The sequence below is a fragment of the Cucumis melo genome, chromosome 4 (assembly GCF_025177605.1).
Source record: "Cucumis melo cultivar AY chromosome 4, USDA_Cmelo_AY_1.0, whole genome shotgun sequence".
In the NCBI taxonomy this organism is placed as follows: domain Eukaryota; kingdom Viridiplantae; phylum Streptophyta; class Magnoliopsida; order Cucurbitales; family Cucurbitaceae; genus Cucumis; species Cucumis melo.
The window spans coordinates 34410997-34429031 of NC_066860.1; the positions used below are offsets into that span (position 1 = coordinate 34410997).

The 18035-nt window shown below is 32.6% G+C and overlaps 4 protein-coding genes across 10 annotated transcripts; 2 read left to right on the forward strand and 2 right to left on the reverse strand.

Moving 5' to 3' along the window:
* The first annotated feature begins 720 nt into the window (after positions 1-720).
* LOC103486298 (GDSL esterase/lipase At2g38180-like) lies at positions 721-3949 on the forward strand. 7 transcript variants are annotated; one of them, XM_051084262.1, is made up of 8 exons: positions 721-879; positions 979-1109; positions 1466-1543; positions 1888-2028; positions 2113-2189; positions 2282-2428; positions 2587-2733; positions 3616-3949. In XM_051084262.1, the coding sequence occupies exons 2-8, from the start codon at positions 999-1001 to the stop codon at positions 3686-3688; spliced, it is 774 nt and encodes a 257-aa protein (XP_050940219.1). In that variant the 5' UTR covers positions 721-879; positions 979-998; the 3' UTR covers positions 3689-3949. The 7 variants fall into 7 exon arrangements, with proteins under 7 accessions (XP_050940219.1, XP_050940222.1, XP_008442421.1 ...); XM_051084265.1 differs by having other exon boundaries at positions 3622-3949; XM_008444201.3 differs by having other exon boundaries at positions 733-879; positions 983-1109.
* Positions 3950-9791: 5842 nt separating this feature from the next.
* LOC103486294 (probable pyridoxal 5'-phosphate synthase subunit PDX1) lies at positions 9792-10987 on the forward strand. Its single transcript, XM_008444195.3, has one exon. The coding sequence runs from the start codon at positions 9792-9794 to the stop codon at positions 10716-10718; it is 927 nt and encodes a 308-aa protein (XP_008442417.1). The 3' UTR covers positions 10719-10987.
* LOC103486297 (rhodanese-like domain-containing protein 10) lies at positions 10903-13703 on the reverse strand. Its single transcript, XM_008444197.3, has 2 exons — positions 13123-13703; positions 10903-11259 (listed from the first exon to the last, which is right to left on the reverse strand). The coding sequence occupies exons 1-2, from the start codon at positions 13572-13574 to the stop codon at positions 11058-11060; spliced, it is 654 nt and encodes a 217-aa protein (XP_008442419.2). The 5' UTR covers positions 13575-13703; the 3' UTR covers positions 10903-11057.
* A 153-nt stretch (positions 13704-13856) lies between these two features.
* Positions 13857-16374, reverse strand: LOC103486293 (uncharacterized). Its single transcript, XM_008444194.3, has 6 exons — positions 15744-16374; positions 15266-15394; positions 15052-15172; positions 14889-14970; positions 14378-14531; positions 13857-14279 (listed from the first exon to the last, which is right to left on the reverse strand). Exons 1-6 carry the CDS (start codon positions 16044-16046, stop codon positions 14163-14165), a joined length of 906 nt encoding a protein of 301 aa, XP_008442416.1. The 5' UTR covers positions 16047-16374; the 3' UTR covers positions 13857-14162.
* Positions 16375-18035: the final 1661 nt, after the last annotated feature.

An 18035-nucleotide genomic window follows, 5' to 3' on the forward strand; every position in this document is an offset into this window, starting at 1 on the left:
AAATACAATTTACAACGTTAAGTAATGTTTTAAAGATTTCATTATAAATTTGTGTTGGTATAAATTTGATGAACTCTCATAGAAAATAATATAATTTTGTAGTTGGATAAAAATCATCCCAAATATTAGTTTCTATCTACAACATTGAGACTATTTATAACAGAAAATATACGAATGTATTATGAAATTATAAAGGTTAAATTTTAATTATAAATATAAATTATAGTATTAAATTCTAACTTTTTTTTCCTTCCTCGAACAATCAAATCAAATTTACAATTTATTATATTTTAAATTTAAAAACTTCATTAAGTAATTTATTTGTGTGTATTTTGTAATTGATTGACTTTTTTTTCTTAAAAAATCTGTCTTTGAAACTATGAATGGAAAATTAGAAACAAAAAACTGAAAGTTTTTTAAAAATTGCATTTTATTGTTCAAAGGTCTAAAAATCTAAAAACCAAGAAAAACAAAAAATTGAAATAATTTTTAAACATACTCTTAGATTTTGAAATATAGATTTCCAGGACCGAACTGATTTTCAACCAATAAATTATACATTGGAGAATATGATTTATTGATTTTTATTTATCTTTATTTCTTTAATGAAATTATCTTTGTTCCTTTCAAAGTAAACTTATTTTAGAATCATAGTTCAAATTTTAGTTCACCACTATGAAAAATGGCATATAAATTTTAGAATTCAATCAAAAAAATATTCATATTTATATAAATTGGGTGGGAGATGAATCTATTAGGGTCCACGCCACGACGCGACACCAAAAAAATAAAAGAAAAGAAGAAGTAAAGCTGTGAACAGATTATTTCTTCCATAGCAGTGGATAAAAGCCGTATCTTTCAAGTCAGATCAGTTCAATAGTACCACTTCAATCATCCTTACACCTTATGTTTCTGTATACAATCACTATCGATTTTTTTTCATTTCTATGCTAAATTTCTAATTATCACTTGCTTCAGTCAGGTCTGGATTTGCGAAAATGGTAGGGCCGGCGAGACCTCTTTTTGTGCTTTTTGGTTCTTCCATTGTTCAATTTAGCTTTGGCGATGGTGGATGGGGTTCTATTCTTGCCAATTTGTACTCTCGTCAGGTATTTCTGACTTATTCTTGCGGATGAGCTCTGGAACCTCTTTATGAATCTGGTTTAAATCTTCATTTACTTTTAGCTTTCAGTCAATCAATTTTAGTGTATTATATGTATTTAGAATATGGCTAGTGTTTTGATTATACATGACCAAAATAGACTGAAGGGTATGTTTGATTCTTTGATATTGATTTGATTTTAGAACGGTTAAATCACTATTGTTATATTCACAATTACTCTTATAATTTAATCGTTTAACATCCTTGTTTTGGAGTGATTTTTATCCGTTCTAAGACGTCAATATGTGGGATCATGTATGTTTAGTATTGGTTTCCATAGTAAGTTTGTTTGGATCTCCACAGGCAGATATCTTGGTACGCGGCTATGCTGGTTGGAATTCTAGACAGGCTTTACAGGTTTTGCATCATCTCTTTCCAAAGGTAAACTGCTGTTCTTGTTATTTATTGATCTAAAAGCTTAAGCGGTTGGGTGGAGACAAATTTAATATAATAAAACGTATATTTGCTATTTATGACTGTCTTCTTGAATATGAATTAATGTTTATTGTTGAATAATATGTTTAAGTGAAGATAGAAAAATTTGAATGCAATAGCTTATGTTCTGGTACAATGCTAAATTGAAACAGAAGTCGAAAGATTTTGTTGATGTGTTTGTATATATGCATTCTTGACAAAACACGTTTCAACAATATCTAAATATCATGTTTGTGCTTAATTGTGTGGATATATTGAAGCTAATGTTTTTAAATTATATTGCCTATCAGGACAGTCCCATTCAACCTTCATTGGTAATAGTTTACTTTGGTGGCAATGATTCTGTGCTTCCGTTCCCTTCTTCTAAGAAACCTTGTGTACCGCTTTCTGAATATGTTGAGAACATGAAGAAGATAGCCATTCATCTCAAGGTCAACTGCTAATACATACACTATTAATTTAATATCAATGAACGTTTCTTTTTCCTTTGCTTATTTGTTTCTCACATTCGTCAGAGCCTCTCAGAGAAAACCCGAGTCATCTTCCTTACAGCCCCGCCTGTGAGCTATGATCTAATTAAAGAAAAACTGAGGTACTCGTCATATTGATTATGAACATGCGCTCTCTGTTTCTTCCCTTGTTTTCCCAAACCCAATGCCTTATTTTGTTTATTGATTGATCCAGCCTGGAGCAAGCTGAGTGTCGAACATTGGAGTCCTGTCGTAAATACGCCGAGGCTTGTAAAGAACTTTGCAAGAAGATTGACGTGAAATGCATAGATGTCTGGTCTGCAATTCAGAAGAGAGATGATTGGCTCACTTCTTGCTTCACGTCAGTAACTAGTTTATATATAATGGGTTGTGTCATGTCATCTTTTATCATTTTGAATGAAGATTGAATCTGTCAACTAAAAATGTGCTTATAATATCAATGTCGAAGTCAGAAATTTGAATCTACTGCTTAAAACATCGAGATGCTGTTAATTTCAGGGATGGGGTTCATTTAACAGCAGAAGGAAGTGAGATAGTTGCAGAGGAAATTTTGAAGGTTTTAGAAGAGGCTGATTGGGAACCAAGTTTGCACTGGAAAACATTGCCAATTGAATTTGATATTCCAATTGAACTATCCCCTAAAAGGTAATGAAAATTGATTCCACCCATACCTTATGCAAATTATTTTTGGGCAAAAACTCGATCATGGTTGCAATTGTAATTATACCTTGAACTTTTATTTATAAAAATTAAACTCTATATAAATTTAACCATTGAACTTATGTTTGAGAGATTAATAGTTGGTTAATGGTTGGGTTATAGGTTAAATTGGTTGCAGGGTAATAACGTAAATTTTTAAATTTAAAAAATTTAATTGCCTCTCTTTTTATGGTATGTAATACAAGGGCAAGATGGTATAGGTGTGACAAAAACCTAATAGTTGCTTTTTGCAATTTTTCTTTTATTTATTTATTTATTTGAGTCCATGATTAAGTAAAATGTATTGTATTTAATTTCACTTGTGTGAAGAATGGATCTATCCCTTCTCACTTGTAAAAGTATGCATAATAGTTTCGATTACTGTTATTGTTGTAGCTGATGAAAATTCTTGTTTAGAAAACAAAACCAATTAAATCTTTAGAAGTGAAAAGGTTCCTAACTTTGATTCTATCGACTCTACATCCATGGAAATACTTTATATATACAATATGTCTTAATTAATTGAAATAGTGATTCATTACATAATAATAATTGAAACTTCAACAAATTATAATTTACATCAACGAAGATCATATGTTCTAAATTTCATATGTTGGAGAATAAATTACAATTCTAATTATTTCTCGATGAATTTTAGTGGATCTTCAAACAATTACTTTGGTAGATACGTCGGGGGAGAAATTATATGCAATTTAACTTTCGGTTATGTTTTATTTTATGTATTATGATAAAAATTGAGGGAGTAAATTCCAACCTTTCACATTTGGATCAATAATCCCAACTCACGTTTGAAGCGATGACGTGTAGATGCAGGGACAAAAAGAAGAAAAACAGGCTAGGCAATAGATGGCCACTTTTGGATTCCAACCTTCCACAATAATGGGCTCACTGTTTGGGCTCAGCCCATACCTACAGTTTATTGGGCTTCTTTATTGATCAAAATAAATAGCCCATCACAATTCAAATGGGGTCATTGCATCTGCATGTACGCGAGTGTCAGACTGCGTGTCAAAACTATTCTAAATAAATTTTATTTTCCTTTTAAAATGCTTTCAAATGATTAAAAACCTTTAACTTTTCAAAAAAGTTAAAATATCATTTTCCATATTTAGAAAAAAAAAACCTTTGTTTTTCTATTAAATAATTGTTTCTTTATTTAATCTAGTAGTTGTTTTGTTATTGACTTTAGTTTCAATTGTGGCCAGAGTAGGAAAGTTTGATACTTTTTTAACTTCACAAGTGTTCTCTCGAAATTAAGAAAAAAAAAAAAAAAACACAATTCTTTCCGTATTCTATTTAAATTTATAATTTTACAAAAAAATTTATTTAATTATAGTTACTCTTGTGATTGTCACGTCTACATACACAATTCACGTGTATTTCCTTTAAATTACTTTAAAAAATCATATTTTAATGGTACTGAAGTTCAAATTCCGAACTCATAATAACTTTGAGATGTAGTTTTTGGATTTTAGCAAATTTTAGAATCAACAAATTTATTAACCCAAATTCATAAATTTTGGAATAAAAACTTTTGTTAAACTAAAAAAAGAGGTTAGACTTGACATAAATAAACATATGCCACGTGGCGAAGAGGAGGCGGCAAGGCAAAGGACTAAAGAGTAAAGAGGCGCTATTTAAATTTTAATACAAAAAGGTTAGAGGCGGATGAATTCGAATAAAACTTTTGCTTCAAAGTATACTAAAAAAGACCCAATTAAATAGAATGGAAAATCAGCATCTATTCCCCACTTCTTAACTTTAGGGGTTGACTAATTAATATTTATTTTCATAATCTTTGACTCAATAGTACGATTAATCAAATCCCCACTAAATAAATTAACATAAAAACAAATGGAGAGTGATGTAATCGATGCCATTTGCCCTTTTGGACATACTTTCAAGTTGGTGTATTTTATAGGGTTTCTTTAAATAGAAAAAAAAATTATTTAGATAAAATAAAAAAAACTAAAAAATAAAATTCATTTCACTTTATTTTTCTTATGTGGAAATATTTTATCGTTTTTTCTATATGTGATAATTTATTTATTTTAATTAAGTAGATTTTAACTTAAGTTAATCCACATTCGTACAAGAAAATATAATATGTAAATATGTTTTAAAATATTATAATAAAAATGTTAAAACTACATTGACTAAAGCTAAAAATTGAACGAGCTTCAAATACACATGGATCAAGATAACATTTTAACCTAATAATATTTTTAATTACAAATTTAATCTCTAATATTTTGTTTGATAGTTATTGTATTTATATGTCGTTAAAGAATAAATTTACCTACATGATTTTCAATAATTTGTTATCTAACTTTCTATTAAAACTTTCACAAGCAAAACCAAAACTAAAAAATATAGAATTAAAAAAGTCATTGGAAATTCAAGTAGAGAAAAACAATTATAAACTTCAAAGTGCATACAACTAAAATCAAAATAATTATTAAATAGAATATCTAACATTTATTTAGTCTTTCAAAATTGAAAATGGTCTAACAATGGTCTTAAGCCCTAGTTTTGCATATAATATATAAACCTTTAGGATTCTCTTATTGATAAAATTAAAATTTCATAATTAAAAAATCAATATTACATTTAATAAATAAATAAATAAAATTTATTATTAATATGAAATTATATGGATCAAGTTGTAATGAAATTAATAATTAAAAAATATAAAAAGAGAGAAAAAGAAGAATAAAAGAAAAGAAAAGAAAATGAAAAGAAATTGAAAAGAAAAGCCAAAAGCAAGTTGAGGACGTCTCTCTCTCTTTCACTTTTGCGATTTGTTAATTGTGGAGCGGAAAGTTTGTGATCAAAGATTGGGAATGAGAGGTAACCTCTTTTCGCTTCATCCCAACCAACCAATCAAGTCTTCATTTTTCTTTCTTTCATTTTTTTCTTTTTTCTTTTCTTTTTATAAATCCATTAATTCCATTTAATTTATTTTTATTTATTAGGATACCTTATTTTTACTTGGATCACAAATTAACACAAAATAAATGCTTTGTTCTCTTTCCTTTTATTTATTTATTTTTATATTTATTAAAAAAAAAACATTCCAATTTCCTAAAGAAAAATGAAAAAAGAAAAGTTCTACGATGTGAATTCAAAAGGTGCTTAATATGAAGCAAATTGTCATATGGAGAAAGAGATCAAATTGTCATATTTTCCCTTACTTCATAGACAAAAAATAGTTGTTTGAACTATTTTTTTTAATTGAAATATATTCGATATTAGTTTAATGTGAAAAAATGATTCAATTCTGGTTGTTGTTTTTATTTTAACAAATCAAACTTTTGTTTATTCTTTCTTCTTAATAAGGCAACCTTTTTATTTATCTTGTGTAATATATGAATGATGCTTCGGTGACTATTAATGTTTTGAAAGTTATTAGAAAAATTACCCCTTTTAATTCTCTCTCTCTTTCTCTTTTAGAACATACATTCTAGTCTTTCCGAATTACAAGAATATTATACATTTGGTTTCTAAGATTGTAAACCATACATTTTTAGTATTTAAATTTTTTAAAAATAAGTTTATAAAGTGGTTGTTTTCAAACACGGTAAAATGAACTAAGATATTTACAAATATAATAAATTTTCAAAATCTATCAATAAAGTAATAGATTATGAAATTTTTCTACATTTGTAAATATTTTTCAATAGTTTTTGTCATTTAAAATAACTTGCTTTTATAATAAAGTATGACAATTTATTTTTTAAATGATTTTACATTAGAAAAACATTTATACAAAATTCTCTCTCTAAAATTATATTTAATTTTTTATAATTACACTAAGTAATATTTTTAGGAATAATAACTAAGTGTATAACAATAAAGGTAAAGAACTGCAAATATAATATCAACTGATAGACTCTATTATTCATTGGTTCCTATCAATGATATGTTCTATTATTGCTCAGACGTTTACAAACAATATGATGTATCATTGATAGAATTTGAAAGCAAAAACTAAAAATTCCGACATACGCAAATACTTTGAGTTTGATTATTATATTTTTAACAATTACCCCTAAACCTAACCGTAAAGATTCAATTAAAAAAAAAAAAAAAGAAGGCATACAATTTCCTAAAGAGATCAAGTGGAAATATCCTAACCCCAAGTAATGCCCAAATTGCTAATATTTATTTCATTTGATACTCTTTAAAGGTCTAAACTAACTGTTGAACTATCTACTTAGATCAGACATGTTTATTATTTATTAGTTTAAAGTACATATTTTATGTGAAATTTTACTATATTTGTTTGTGTGTTTCATTTTCAATTATTTTTAAACTAACCATAAAAATACGATGCAGTGGAAATACAAAATTTATTTCATAGTACAATCTTCTAAGATGAGAATCTTTTATCCTAAAAGAAAAAAGGTATGAGAATGGTGTGTTAAATTATAATTTGTTTGTTTTGTAATGTTAGTACTTATGTTTTAATTATTGAATGGACCACAAAGTCTTGGGACTTTGGGTAGCCACGTGCGCATGAAAAACAACATTGAAAAATGCTTCATTAACTCTCCCCTAATTCGTAGATATTTTTAGGGTACGATCTTTTATATCGAACTAGTGAAAATATATAAGAACGTTCTATTCTTATCTATTTCGTATCTTACTTTATCTTTCTTTCTCATTTGCTTTTTTATAATTTACTCAAAAAATTACATTTTTAAATATTGTTACAAATAATTTTGGTCTCGTAAGAAAATTCAAATATAAAAAAAAGATTGAAAAAGTTGTTTAATTCAAAACAAACATGAGACAAGGAAAAGAGGACATAAGAGAATTGCAAATGAAGAGTGAGCGAAGTATATGAGTAGGAAACGAGCTTGAGGCTCCGATCTTATATACAAACGTCGAAGAAGAAAGGGCAAATAGATTGGATCACTTGGCCCAAAATTGCCCGGCTTGCCTTTAGAGACTAAGGTCATGCAAGGTGAACTTACTTTAGTTTTATTTTTTGGAGTCTATTTTACGTACGTAAGCCCTTATCTAATGCCCCATTTAACCTGATCTAGCTCTCAGGAGTCCTATTTCTAAAAGGATCGACAAACCCTAAATCTTTTCCGTAAAATGATGAAATATACACTAGGTTTTATATAGCTCAATTAAAAGCTCGTTCGTTCTCCATCCTAAAACTCTAGACTTTTCCACATTTAAGCATTAATTAAATGATAAGTACCACATTAGTTGTAGGTATTCCCTCATTTTGCATGTCACATTATTCCTACAAATAAATTTACCGTGAAAATCATATTCTTTTTCATATCTAGATTTGGAATCCAAAGTTATAAATATATAGGTAAATATATCCCCATGACGAAGAAGAATAAATCCAAAAAAAACAAAAAACACAAGACAAAAAGAGTTGGATAAGTAAATATGAGAATTGGTTTGCAATTCCCTTTTTGTTTTTGTGTTATACTAATTGTCCATTTGTTACATAAAGAAAGGAAGGATCAAACTCGTTTTCCCTTTTAATATTATTTTTTAATGTATTTTCGAGTACATATTCGTAGAAAATTGCTCATCAGATAATGATACAATCTATGGTTTAGTTTTTTTGAAGGATATTTACTCTCGACATCTTGGTTATATCTTTTATATTAATAAGGAATATGTTTAAGTTTTCCATTGGTGAATCTTTTGTATTCATTCAATCATCTTTTCAGGTATTTTTTTAGTACAAAAGAAGTGAATAAATTATATGTCAGCAAGTGAGTTATGTTAACTTCAATATTTTTGTCGTAGACAAACAACTAGATTAAGGGACATGTCACGAGAAATGAAACTAGAGAATCATATATGATAAAGGAAGAGGAGAATAGAAGAGAGACACTTTTCTAAAAGTTTTTCTCACACGAGTATTTGCGAGAGCGACAAACATAAGAAAAAAAAACAAAAATCTAAATTTTGCCTAAAATCCTGATCTCATTGATGAAGAAGGAAACTTAAGTCAATTCGACAACTTATCCATTCAACAACTTTCCACCTTAAGACATTCAGATTCAACTATAATATAACATAAATTGATAGTCAAGTCTTTTTTGAGACAACCATAAATCATCTTAGCTTCGAGAACTGTCACTTCCTTAAATTGGTGAATATATCACATTCCATCCATTCAAAACTTTGTTCCGAACTTGAGTGTAGTTATGAATCAATAAATTGGGAGAGATATTGTTAAAAAGAGAGAGCATATTTGTTTCTATCATTTACTCTCTCCTAAGAGAGGGTTAATTAGTCTATAAATGATCTATTCTTCTCGTCCATTGAAATTTTGTTATCCTAAATTTATGAATACCTCTACCCAAAATAAAGACTTTTTTTTTTTGAAAAGTGTCAAAAAAACATAAAGAAATTGACAAAACATTCATTTTTAGTGGATTTTTTACGGACGTAAATAGTTTGTTTTTGTTTCTTTTAATAATACGATTTTTTTTACTTTAAAAAATATTTTTGTTATAAAACCACGTATTTTTATTCAATTTTAATAAATAAATAAATGAAAGAATAAAAAAAAGAGGAAGGAAAAAGAAGCCAACGAACCAACGGTTGCCACGTATCAAAGGTCTAAAGTGCGCAAAACGAGGCCTTCGGAAACCAAAATGCGTGGCTTCAATTGGAGCAAGTAAACATGGAAACCACGTCCATTGTAACGCTTCCTGATCTCTTCTTTACAACCGTTGGATTCGAGTACTTTCTCTCAACGATTAACGACTGAGTGGACCCCCACTTGCTTCTGTTCCACGCGCGTGGGATTGACGTGTGGTCCACGCAACTCTTCTCGATAGGATCATTCGAGAACATCCTTTACTTAAACCGCCTCTCTCTGCCTCAATTTCTCGTCACTTCCTTCTCCTTCTTTACCCTTTCCACTGCGGCTGATTCTTCTTCGCCTTTTATTCTCTCGTACGCCGCCATATTCTTCACTTCTTTTTCCGGCGACAATGGCAGGATCCGGTGTTGTAGCGGTGTACGGTAACGGAGCTCTCACGGAGACGAAACAATCCCCCTTCTCTGTGAAAGTTGGATTGGCTCAAATGCTCCGCGGCGGTGTAATTATGGACGTCGTCAACGCAGAGCAGGCTCGTGTCGCCGAAGAGGCTGGAGCTTGCGCCGTCATGGCTCTTGAAAGAGTTCCTGCAGACATCCGAGCCCAAGGCGGTGTCGCCAGAATGAGTGACCCACAACTCATCAAGGAAATCAAACAAGCTGTTACGATTCCGGTCATGGCGAAGGCTCGAATCGGTCATTTCGTTGAAGCTCAGATTCTTGAGGCCATTGGTATTGATTATGTGGATGAGAGCGAAGTTCTTACTCTCGCTGATGAAGAAAACCACATCAACAAGCACAACTTCCGCATTCCTTTTGTCTGTGGCTGCCGTAACCTCGGTGAGGCGCTGCGGCGTATTCGTGAAGGGGCGGCAATGATCAGAACCAAGGGTGAGGCCGGTACCGGCAATATCATTGAGGCTGTGCGACACGTGCGGTCCGTGATGGGGGATATCAGGTTGTTGAGGAACATGGACGACGATGAGGTCTTTACCTTCGCCAAAAAGATCGCTGCGCCATATGATTTGGTGCTGCAGACGAAGCAGCTCGGCAGGCTTCCGGTGGTTCAATTTGCCGCTGGTGGTGTAGCCACGCCGGCAGATGCAGCGCTGATGATGCAGCTCGGTTGTGACGGTGTATTCGTCGGCTCTGGTGTGTTCAAGAGCGGCGACCCAGCGAGGCGGGCCAGAGCGATTGTTCAGGCTGTTACTCATTACAACGATCCGGAGGTGCTGGCGGAAGTGAGCTGTGGGCTCGGTGAGGCTATGGTCGGACTGAACTTGAACGAAAAGGTTGAAAGGTTCGCTAACAGATCGGAGTAGACCATCTTATCCGGCGACTCTGCTTGTGTTGGTATAACAATTTCTAATCCCGTTTCTTTGGATCTGGGAAGCTATAGTTTCTAGCAATTTACGGTCTAAACATATATAGGTTATAAGGAATTTAATTTCCTGTTTGGATTGAATTGCTTTCACATCCCTTCTTTATGGCTCTTGAACTATAATGTTAGATTAAAATCCTTTGTGTTTGATTTCTGGTGGAGTTTTCACACCTTTGAATGTATTGGATTTCTCAAGATTATTACAACAAATCTCTCCATACACTCCATTAACTTTCTTCAAGCTATTTAGTTTCGGATACAAACAGTGTTAGAAATGGACTCAGCTGTTTTTGCCCACAGCTTGCAAGAGGACAAGCAATTGGAGGAAGTAGTAAGAAACTCCTCCGATTGTTGCGTATTGTAGTTTCTCGGGCCCTTCGACCGACGGGAAGTCTGTCTCGTCAGTACGATTGAAGCCTCCGGCCAGCCATCCCAAGTTCTTGTAACCTTCTTTGTGTAACTTTGATACTGCGATCAAAGACCTGAACTTGGGAAACAAAGGTAAAACGTAAAACCAAGAAGAATTTTGGTTAAACATGCAATCGGCAAGAAGTATTTTGGACATTTTTTATAGTCTAAAACATTCCAACCCTTACATTACAATATATCTTACCATTTTAGTTGGCTGTCATTTTAGTTTTAGAGGTAGAGAATTCATAGAGAAGCATGTAAACTTGTTTCGAAAAGGTCACAACTAGTCTCCGACAGATCTTCAGCTTTTCAATCTTGTGCCTAATAAATAGTTTTAAGAATGTCTAGGTTTCAACTGGCACATAGATGTCATTAATTTTTTTTTTTTTTTAAAGATCCTAAGCCACGTAAATTTGTGATATATTTTAATTCTTTTAAAATCTAAGGATCTGCCATACAGATAGTAATAAATAATTCAGAAGTCTTTTGGTTTAAAATTCTGTAGATGTAACTAAGGACATCTCAGAATGAGATGTTTGGGTCAAGAGTTATGAACTAAGAGGTCAAGACTTGGTAAGATGTAGAAGAAATGCTTTTATGAAAAAAGGTGGGATCTACAAACTTTGTGAACAGAAACGAGCAAACATTATAGTTCTCACTTTCCAACTTCTTGGACATGCTTCAAAGTGTTTCTTATATCTTTCTAGGAATTTTTGTTTCACTTTTTAAAACTTGAGATATTATCTATTCAAATTCTCTGCATAATGGTGGAGTCTTTGAAATTAACAGTAAAGATATCATTTATTACTACCAGTATATTTATAAATTGGGTACAAATGAATTTGAGAATATTTCTGTCAACAAATTAATTGATCCACCGTACAAATGTTATATGTCATGTGAGATAAGTGTAGCCCATCAGGACCGAAATTTAAAAATGTCAAATAGGTGAAGAATTTAATAGATAAAAAATCAAACATCTAAGGACACAAAACTAGTAACTTGTTGTTTGTCTATTTATTTAAAAGGATATGGAAACTTCAAGATGACTGACGAACACTATTTGAAATAAGAGTAAAGGCAAAATGGCGTCTTTCCCAAAATTCTTATTCAAACTTTACATTTTATAAAGTAACTTTTCTTTATGCAAAATCAAAATTGAACGTCTAAGCTCTGAATTCTTATCAGCAAAAACAAAATCGACCGGTAAAGGAAAAAATCAAATATTCCATAAAGGTCAAGATAGAAAGAACGAAATAAAGGCCCCTACTTTTGACATACGACCTGTTTGGGAAACCAAGTTTTACTTTGGGCCATTCCGCTTGCATCATTGTTGGTGATATTATCAAAACAACCATAAATGCATAAATGCATAAATGCACGTGTAATGGGTTTTCTTCTCGATCTCTGGCTCCTCCATCCTACAACAATTGGCTTCTCACTCTTGCTACTCGATGCTCCCCCTATCATCGATTCTTGCTCCAAATTACAGATAAGGATTAAAAAAGAAAGTGTTGCAAATTGCCGAAGAAGGAAGGAGGTAAAAATTGGAGGAAGACCCCATGATTGAGAAGAATCAAAGGGCAGGAGCAAGAACCAAGAAGTGAAGCCATTACACGAGCTGCCGAGCATCTATGGTTGATTTAGCCATTTCACTAGCAACGACGTGAGCAAAATGTAAAAAAAGTAAAAGAGTAAAAAAGTAAAAAAGTAAAAAAGTAAAAAAGTAAAAAAGTAAAAAAGAAAAATAAAAACTTTTGAAAATTGGGTCAAAATTTTAAATGGGCCTTCAAAAAAATAGTCCATCAAAAGCAGATTTTCCATACGAGATCGATACTTGATAGGAGGGGAAATAGCCGAAGAAACGATGGCAGCCACAAGAAAGTTGCTACTAAAAGCGAACTGAATAGCAAAAAGAAAACTAAAAATCTCACCTTAGTCCTTCCCCACAAGCCACAAGGAGCTTGGTGTTCTTATCAGGAACAGCCGCTTCCACTTCCTTAATAAAATCAGGATTCAAGGTCGTCAAGTATTGGCCAGTCCAAAGTCCAATGTAACCAAAATGCACCCATTTCTTCAAAAGACCAATAGGACCATAATCCTCATCCTTCACAAACAGCGCCACATGCACCGACTCTTTCACTCTAGCTTTCTCCCACTCCCATGCCGGCCTTATGTCCAAAAGCTTAAACCCCTCGGAATTTATGGCTGTTGCTGCTTCCTTTGGCCCAATTGCCTCAACCTCGCCGGATTTCAGCAGCTCCTGAGCATTTTTTGCCACAGCTCTCACCTGAGATACGGCGGTCCTCCGCCTGGTGAGTGGCGACAGCAGCAGTGGTCTTTGCCTTATTGGGACACCGTAAAGACGGCTGAGCTGCACCGCCATCGCTTCCCTCCTTACAGTCTCGACTTATCCAATGCCAAATGGCAACTTCTCTGTTAATCATCAAAAATGAGTCATCGCTGTCACTTCTGTTCTGTTTAAAAAGATAACCAAACAAACAGGCCCTTGTTTTTCTTCATGAAAACCGTTTATGGGCCTTTTCCTTTCCATGAAGAAGCCCAGGAGGAGTTGTAATTTGGTCTCCGGGTTTATAATATCTGAAGCTCTTCCTGTATTAGACAGAAACTATCAAGTAAACATGCATGTGGTAATAAGAGGAGCTCATTTTAAGCCGAAACCGAAGACTTACACGGATAACAAAATTCTATGAATACATCTGATTACCTCTTGACGTCCTAAGGTGTAATTATACAAAAGAATTAAGATTCAAGAGTACACTTCTTTAAATGATTGCAGTTTTGCTGAATCAATACATTAACCTAAGGTGGATATAACATACATTGTGAATATATCTTGTGAATTTCTTCTTACTCGATATCCTAAAGTTCTAAATGGAAAGAATGCGTAGACTGGCTTAATAGCATAGCTTCAATCGACATGGTAGCTACTGTTTTTCTTGCACTTCTCATGCTAAGGAATTCCATGGATCTGAAACCATTCAGGCATGTGAAATCTTTCGTACAGAATGGGTCTGACATCTTTTTCCAGGGCGAGGTGTTTGAGGAGGGGGAGGAGGACCTCTAAAAGCTGAAGGAGACACATAATGGAACAAAGGGTAAGTGAGTATCTAATGGAGTGGACCATCCATATTCTGTTAAGAGAGTCGTTGGAAGAGAAGCTCCTACCTGATTATCAGCAGGCTGTGCTGGAGAGAACGGAATGCATGGGATTCCATTCATTGGTTGCAGCAAGAAACTAAAAGGGTTGTTGTCAATAATAACAACCCTTGAGAGATCTCTCTGTATACAGGATAAATCTTTTACGTGTTCTCTGTATTCTCTGCAATATAAAGATGCATCTTTAAAAATTGAACAAGAAGAAAAGAACCCTTAAAATTCTAAATTGATAGTCACCATTTCCATATACTCTAAAAACCAGAACAGATGAAAATATGCTGCAAAGAATCAATAAATTTTGAATTTAAATATGTATTCTTCAATTCAGTATCCTCTTTCAGATGACTAAAAGCCAAAAGCATGTACAAAGCCTTAAAACACAAAATCTGTCGTCAATGGAAATGCTTGCTTGACTGAGTTCTATTCCAGGCAAAGAGTAATCTCAGACTCCAAACTCAAAAGAGGTAAACCATAGACTACACCAAAGATATTTATCCTGCGAATATGAAGAAACACTTACGTGCTAACTGTTGATGGTCGATAAAGTCGATGGCTAAATCTTCCCTCTGTATCTATTCTGTCAACCAGTGGTTTAGCGTAACCTGTACGTCCACAAGAAACCGCATATGACAATAGAATAACAAGAGAAACGTTGCAAAGATAGTGATAAGTCAATGCCATACCTTCAAGACCAGCAGTAAATAAAATAAGTTCAGCAAATTCAGCAGCCTGGCTCAAGAACTCGTGCAATCCAGGACGTTCAAATACAGTTACATAACTGATCTTTGGCTTTCCTTCAACTTCCTTCAATAGAACTACCAAAATTAATCGATAAACTATATATTTCAAAGAAAATTAGAAAGGCTGTAGGCTTGGAAGAGAAATCTCGAGCGGTACCTTGTCCGAGGATACACATTCCAGCTCAAACCAATTCAAGCCAGCTTCTGTTGCTTGAGTTCGAAAAACGGCCGGCAAACTGGATGTTTCATATGCACAAACCAATGTTTCATCCAAATCAAGAACAACCTGAATGGCAATTGAAGCATTAAATGCATAAACTGTATAGTAATCTTGGTACGTAAGTACATTCTTAACATTATAACAATAGTTCTCCGGATAAAGATAGCAATAATACCCAACATAAATACGGGAGAAGCTCATAACCAACGGAAATAAGAATTCAATTCAACATAACAGCTAAACATTGAAATCACATACACAAGAAAGCTAAACTATCCAGAAAATCAGTCAATCGCAAACGGAAATGGAGCCAGTTCCTAATGTTCACCGCTTTTACTATGTCCTCAATCATCAATTTAGCCTCAGATTTTCTTAAAATAAATAGAAGAAAAGAAGAAAACGCGACGAACATTACCGTGATTTTTTCCAGAGGGCGATCTTGACCTCCACCATCATCCAAATCATTAAGAGAGCTAATTTTCTTTGTTGAAAACTGATGAAGAGGAAGCTCAGCAGCAGGCAAGGGTTTAAAAGATGGCGCAGATGAAGGAAGAAGAGGAAATCTAAAACCGATGTAGGACAAAATCTGAGGCAAAGAAGGAGCACCGCGCACGATCTGAACAATGACATGAAAGAAGAAACAGAGCCAATCCATTAAAGCTTGCCATACTTGCAGAGACCTCGGAGCACAAACCTCCGTTTGACCTATCTGCTCCATATCCACCGTGAATCGAAGAAACAGAGAGAGATCCCAAAAATTGACTCAAATTCAACAGGAAGAAAACAAGACTCTGCTTCTCTCTCTCTCAATCATTTTCAACGACCGAGAAGAATTAAAAATAAATAAATGCGATAAAGCAGTTGGAAAATTCTGTGGCGGACGAAATTGTGGCGGTGAGGGTGGCCGGTGGCTTTTTGCCGCCTTGGTTCGCCCGGAAGGCCTACTTCTTACTTTTCCTTTCTTAAAATAACTTAATTAAATTATCCCTTTATTGTAGCCAAAGAAAACTGTGATTTATTCCAATCCCAATTTATTGATAACATAAAATAAGTAATGTATTTTTGTAAAAGAAAATATTAAAATGTCTCTATTTAATGGTTCATGAACTACCCCTTCCCATCGCCGTCAACCCTGACTGATGGTATCCGTGACCCCATCTAATGTTTAACATTTTCTATCATTCTAATTATTATTTATTTTGTTTGGATTTGGTGTCTGGTTGAGAAGTAATTTCCTTATTTGACGTCAGCGATTTGTTTATTTTATAATTTTTTTATCTTTTGAATTTAAAACAATAATTAGCCCGAAAAATAGATAAATTGTGTCGGTTTCATTAATTGATCTTACGGGTTTTCTTAATCACCATTAGTTAAATAATTAATTCTTTCTAATCATAAATTTGGAAGTTTTAACCTTTATATTATTATTAGTATTTGAATTTGATAGGTTTGAAAATCAACCTACAATTAATTTCTTTCAAAAAAAGTTGAATACCTTTTTTTTGCAAATTAAAATCTTTGTATCCTTAGAAAATTGTAAATTTGACTATCGAATATTTCTGAAATTTAGATCTAATAAGGGATAAGGGATATTTAGATATTGAATACTAGGGATGTTAAAAAAAAATCATAGCCCGACCAACCTGAATTACCCAACCCAGATATTTGGGTTGAGTTGGCTAAAATTTTATGTTGGATTGGGTTGGGTTAGAAAATTGAAGAAAAAATGTTAAATTGGCTTGTCGGGTTGTGCAAGTTAGAGATAGGATTAAACCAACCCAACCTGATTATATATACCTAAAACCTAGAAATAAACCTCATTTTGAATGAACATTCTATATTTGAAATTTGAATGTATAACACATATATATTTGTCACCTTGTAGCATATCGATGAAAAACTGTCTACAAAAATTATGGAGATATGAAAAAGAAAAAAAAAACCCTAAACCCAACCCGATTTTTTTCGGTTGGGTTGACCCTTGCGAATTGAATCGATAGGTTCATTTTTTTCCAACCCACATACTTTGGGTTGATCCATAATTTTTCTCCAACCGGGCTTATGCACCTCCTATTTAATACATTTTCAAAACATATTTTATAATATATTCCTTTAATTAATATTTAAAAATAATTGAAGAATAATGAAAGTAACTTAGTATAAGTGATCTTTGAGTTTCCTAATTTAGAATATGGTTTAATTAATTTTAGGTTAAGTCTAAATAGTATTTGTGCCTCAATTTTATGGTAATTATCAAAGAAAATTAGTCATTGTTGTAAATAATATAAAACATAAACATTAATGAAATATAAGTTCAGATATTAGAGTCTAATGTGTGGAAAGCCGTGGACCGGAATTTGGGCCTAGGCCAGACCGAGTAGGCCCAGTGACAATTACATCGCAACGGATAAGAAAATGGGCTGGATAAATTTGATTAGAATTTGGACCATAGTTCCGTTGGGCCCACTGAGATCCTTATTGTCCCTGTTACACAAATATACTATATTTTATTATTAATAAGCTATATTGCAATGCTCTTTTTTTAGTTTAAAAATATAAAACTGTTTCTGTCAATTATTAAAGTTAGAAATTAAGTTTAATTATCTAAATTTGATTAGTTAAATAGTGCAATGAAGTTTGATTTGATTCTAAACGAAAACAGATTCTAAATAATTTAAGATTTTAGTTTGTGCAATATAAAATATCC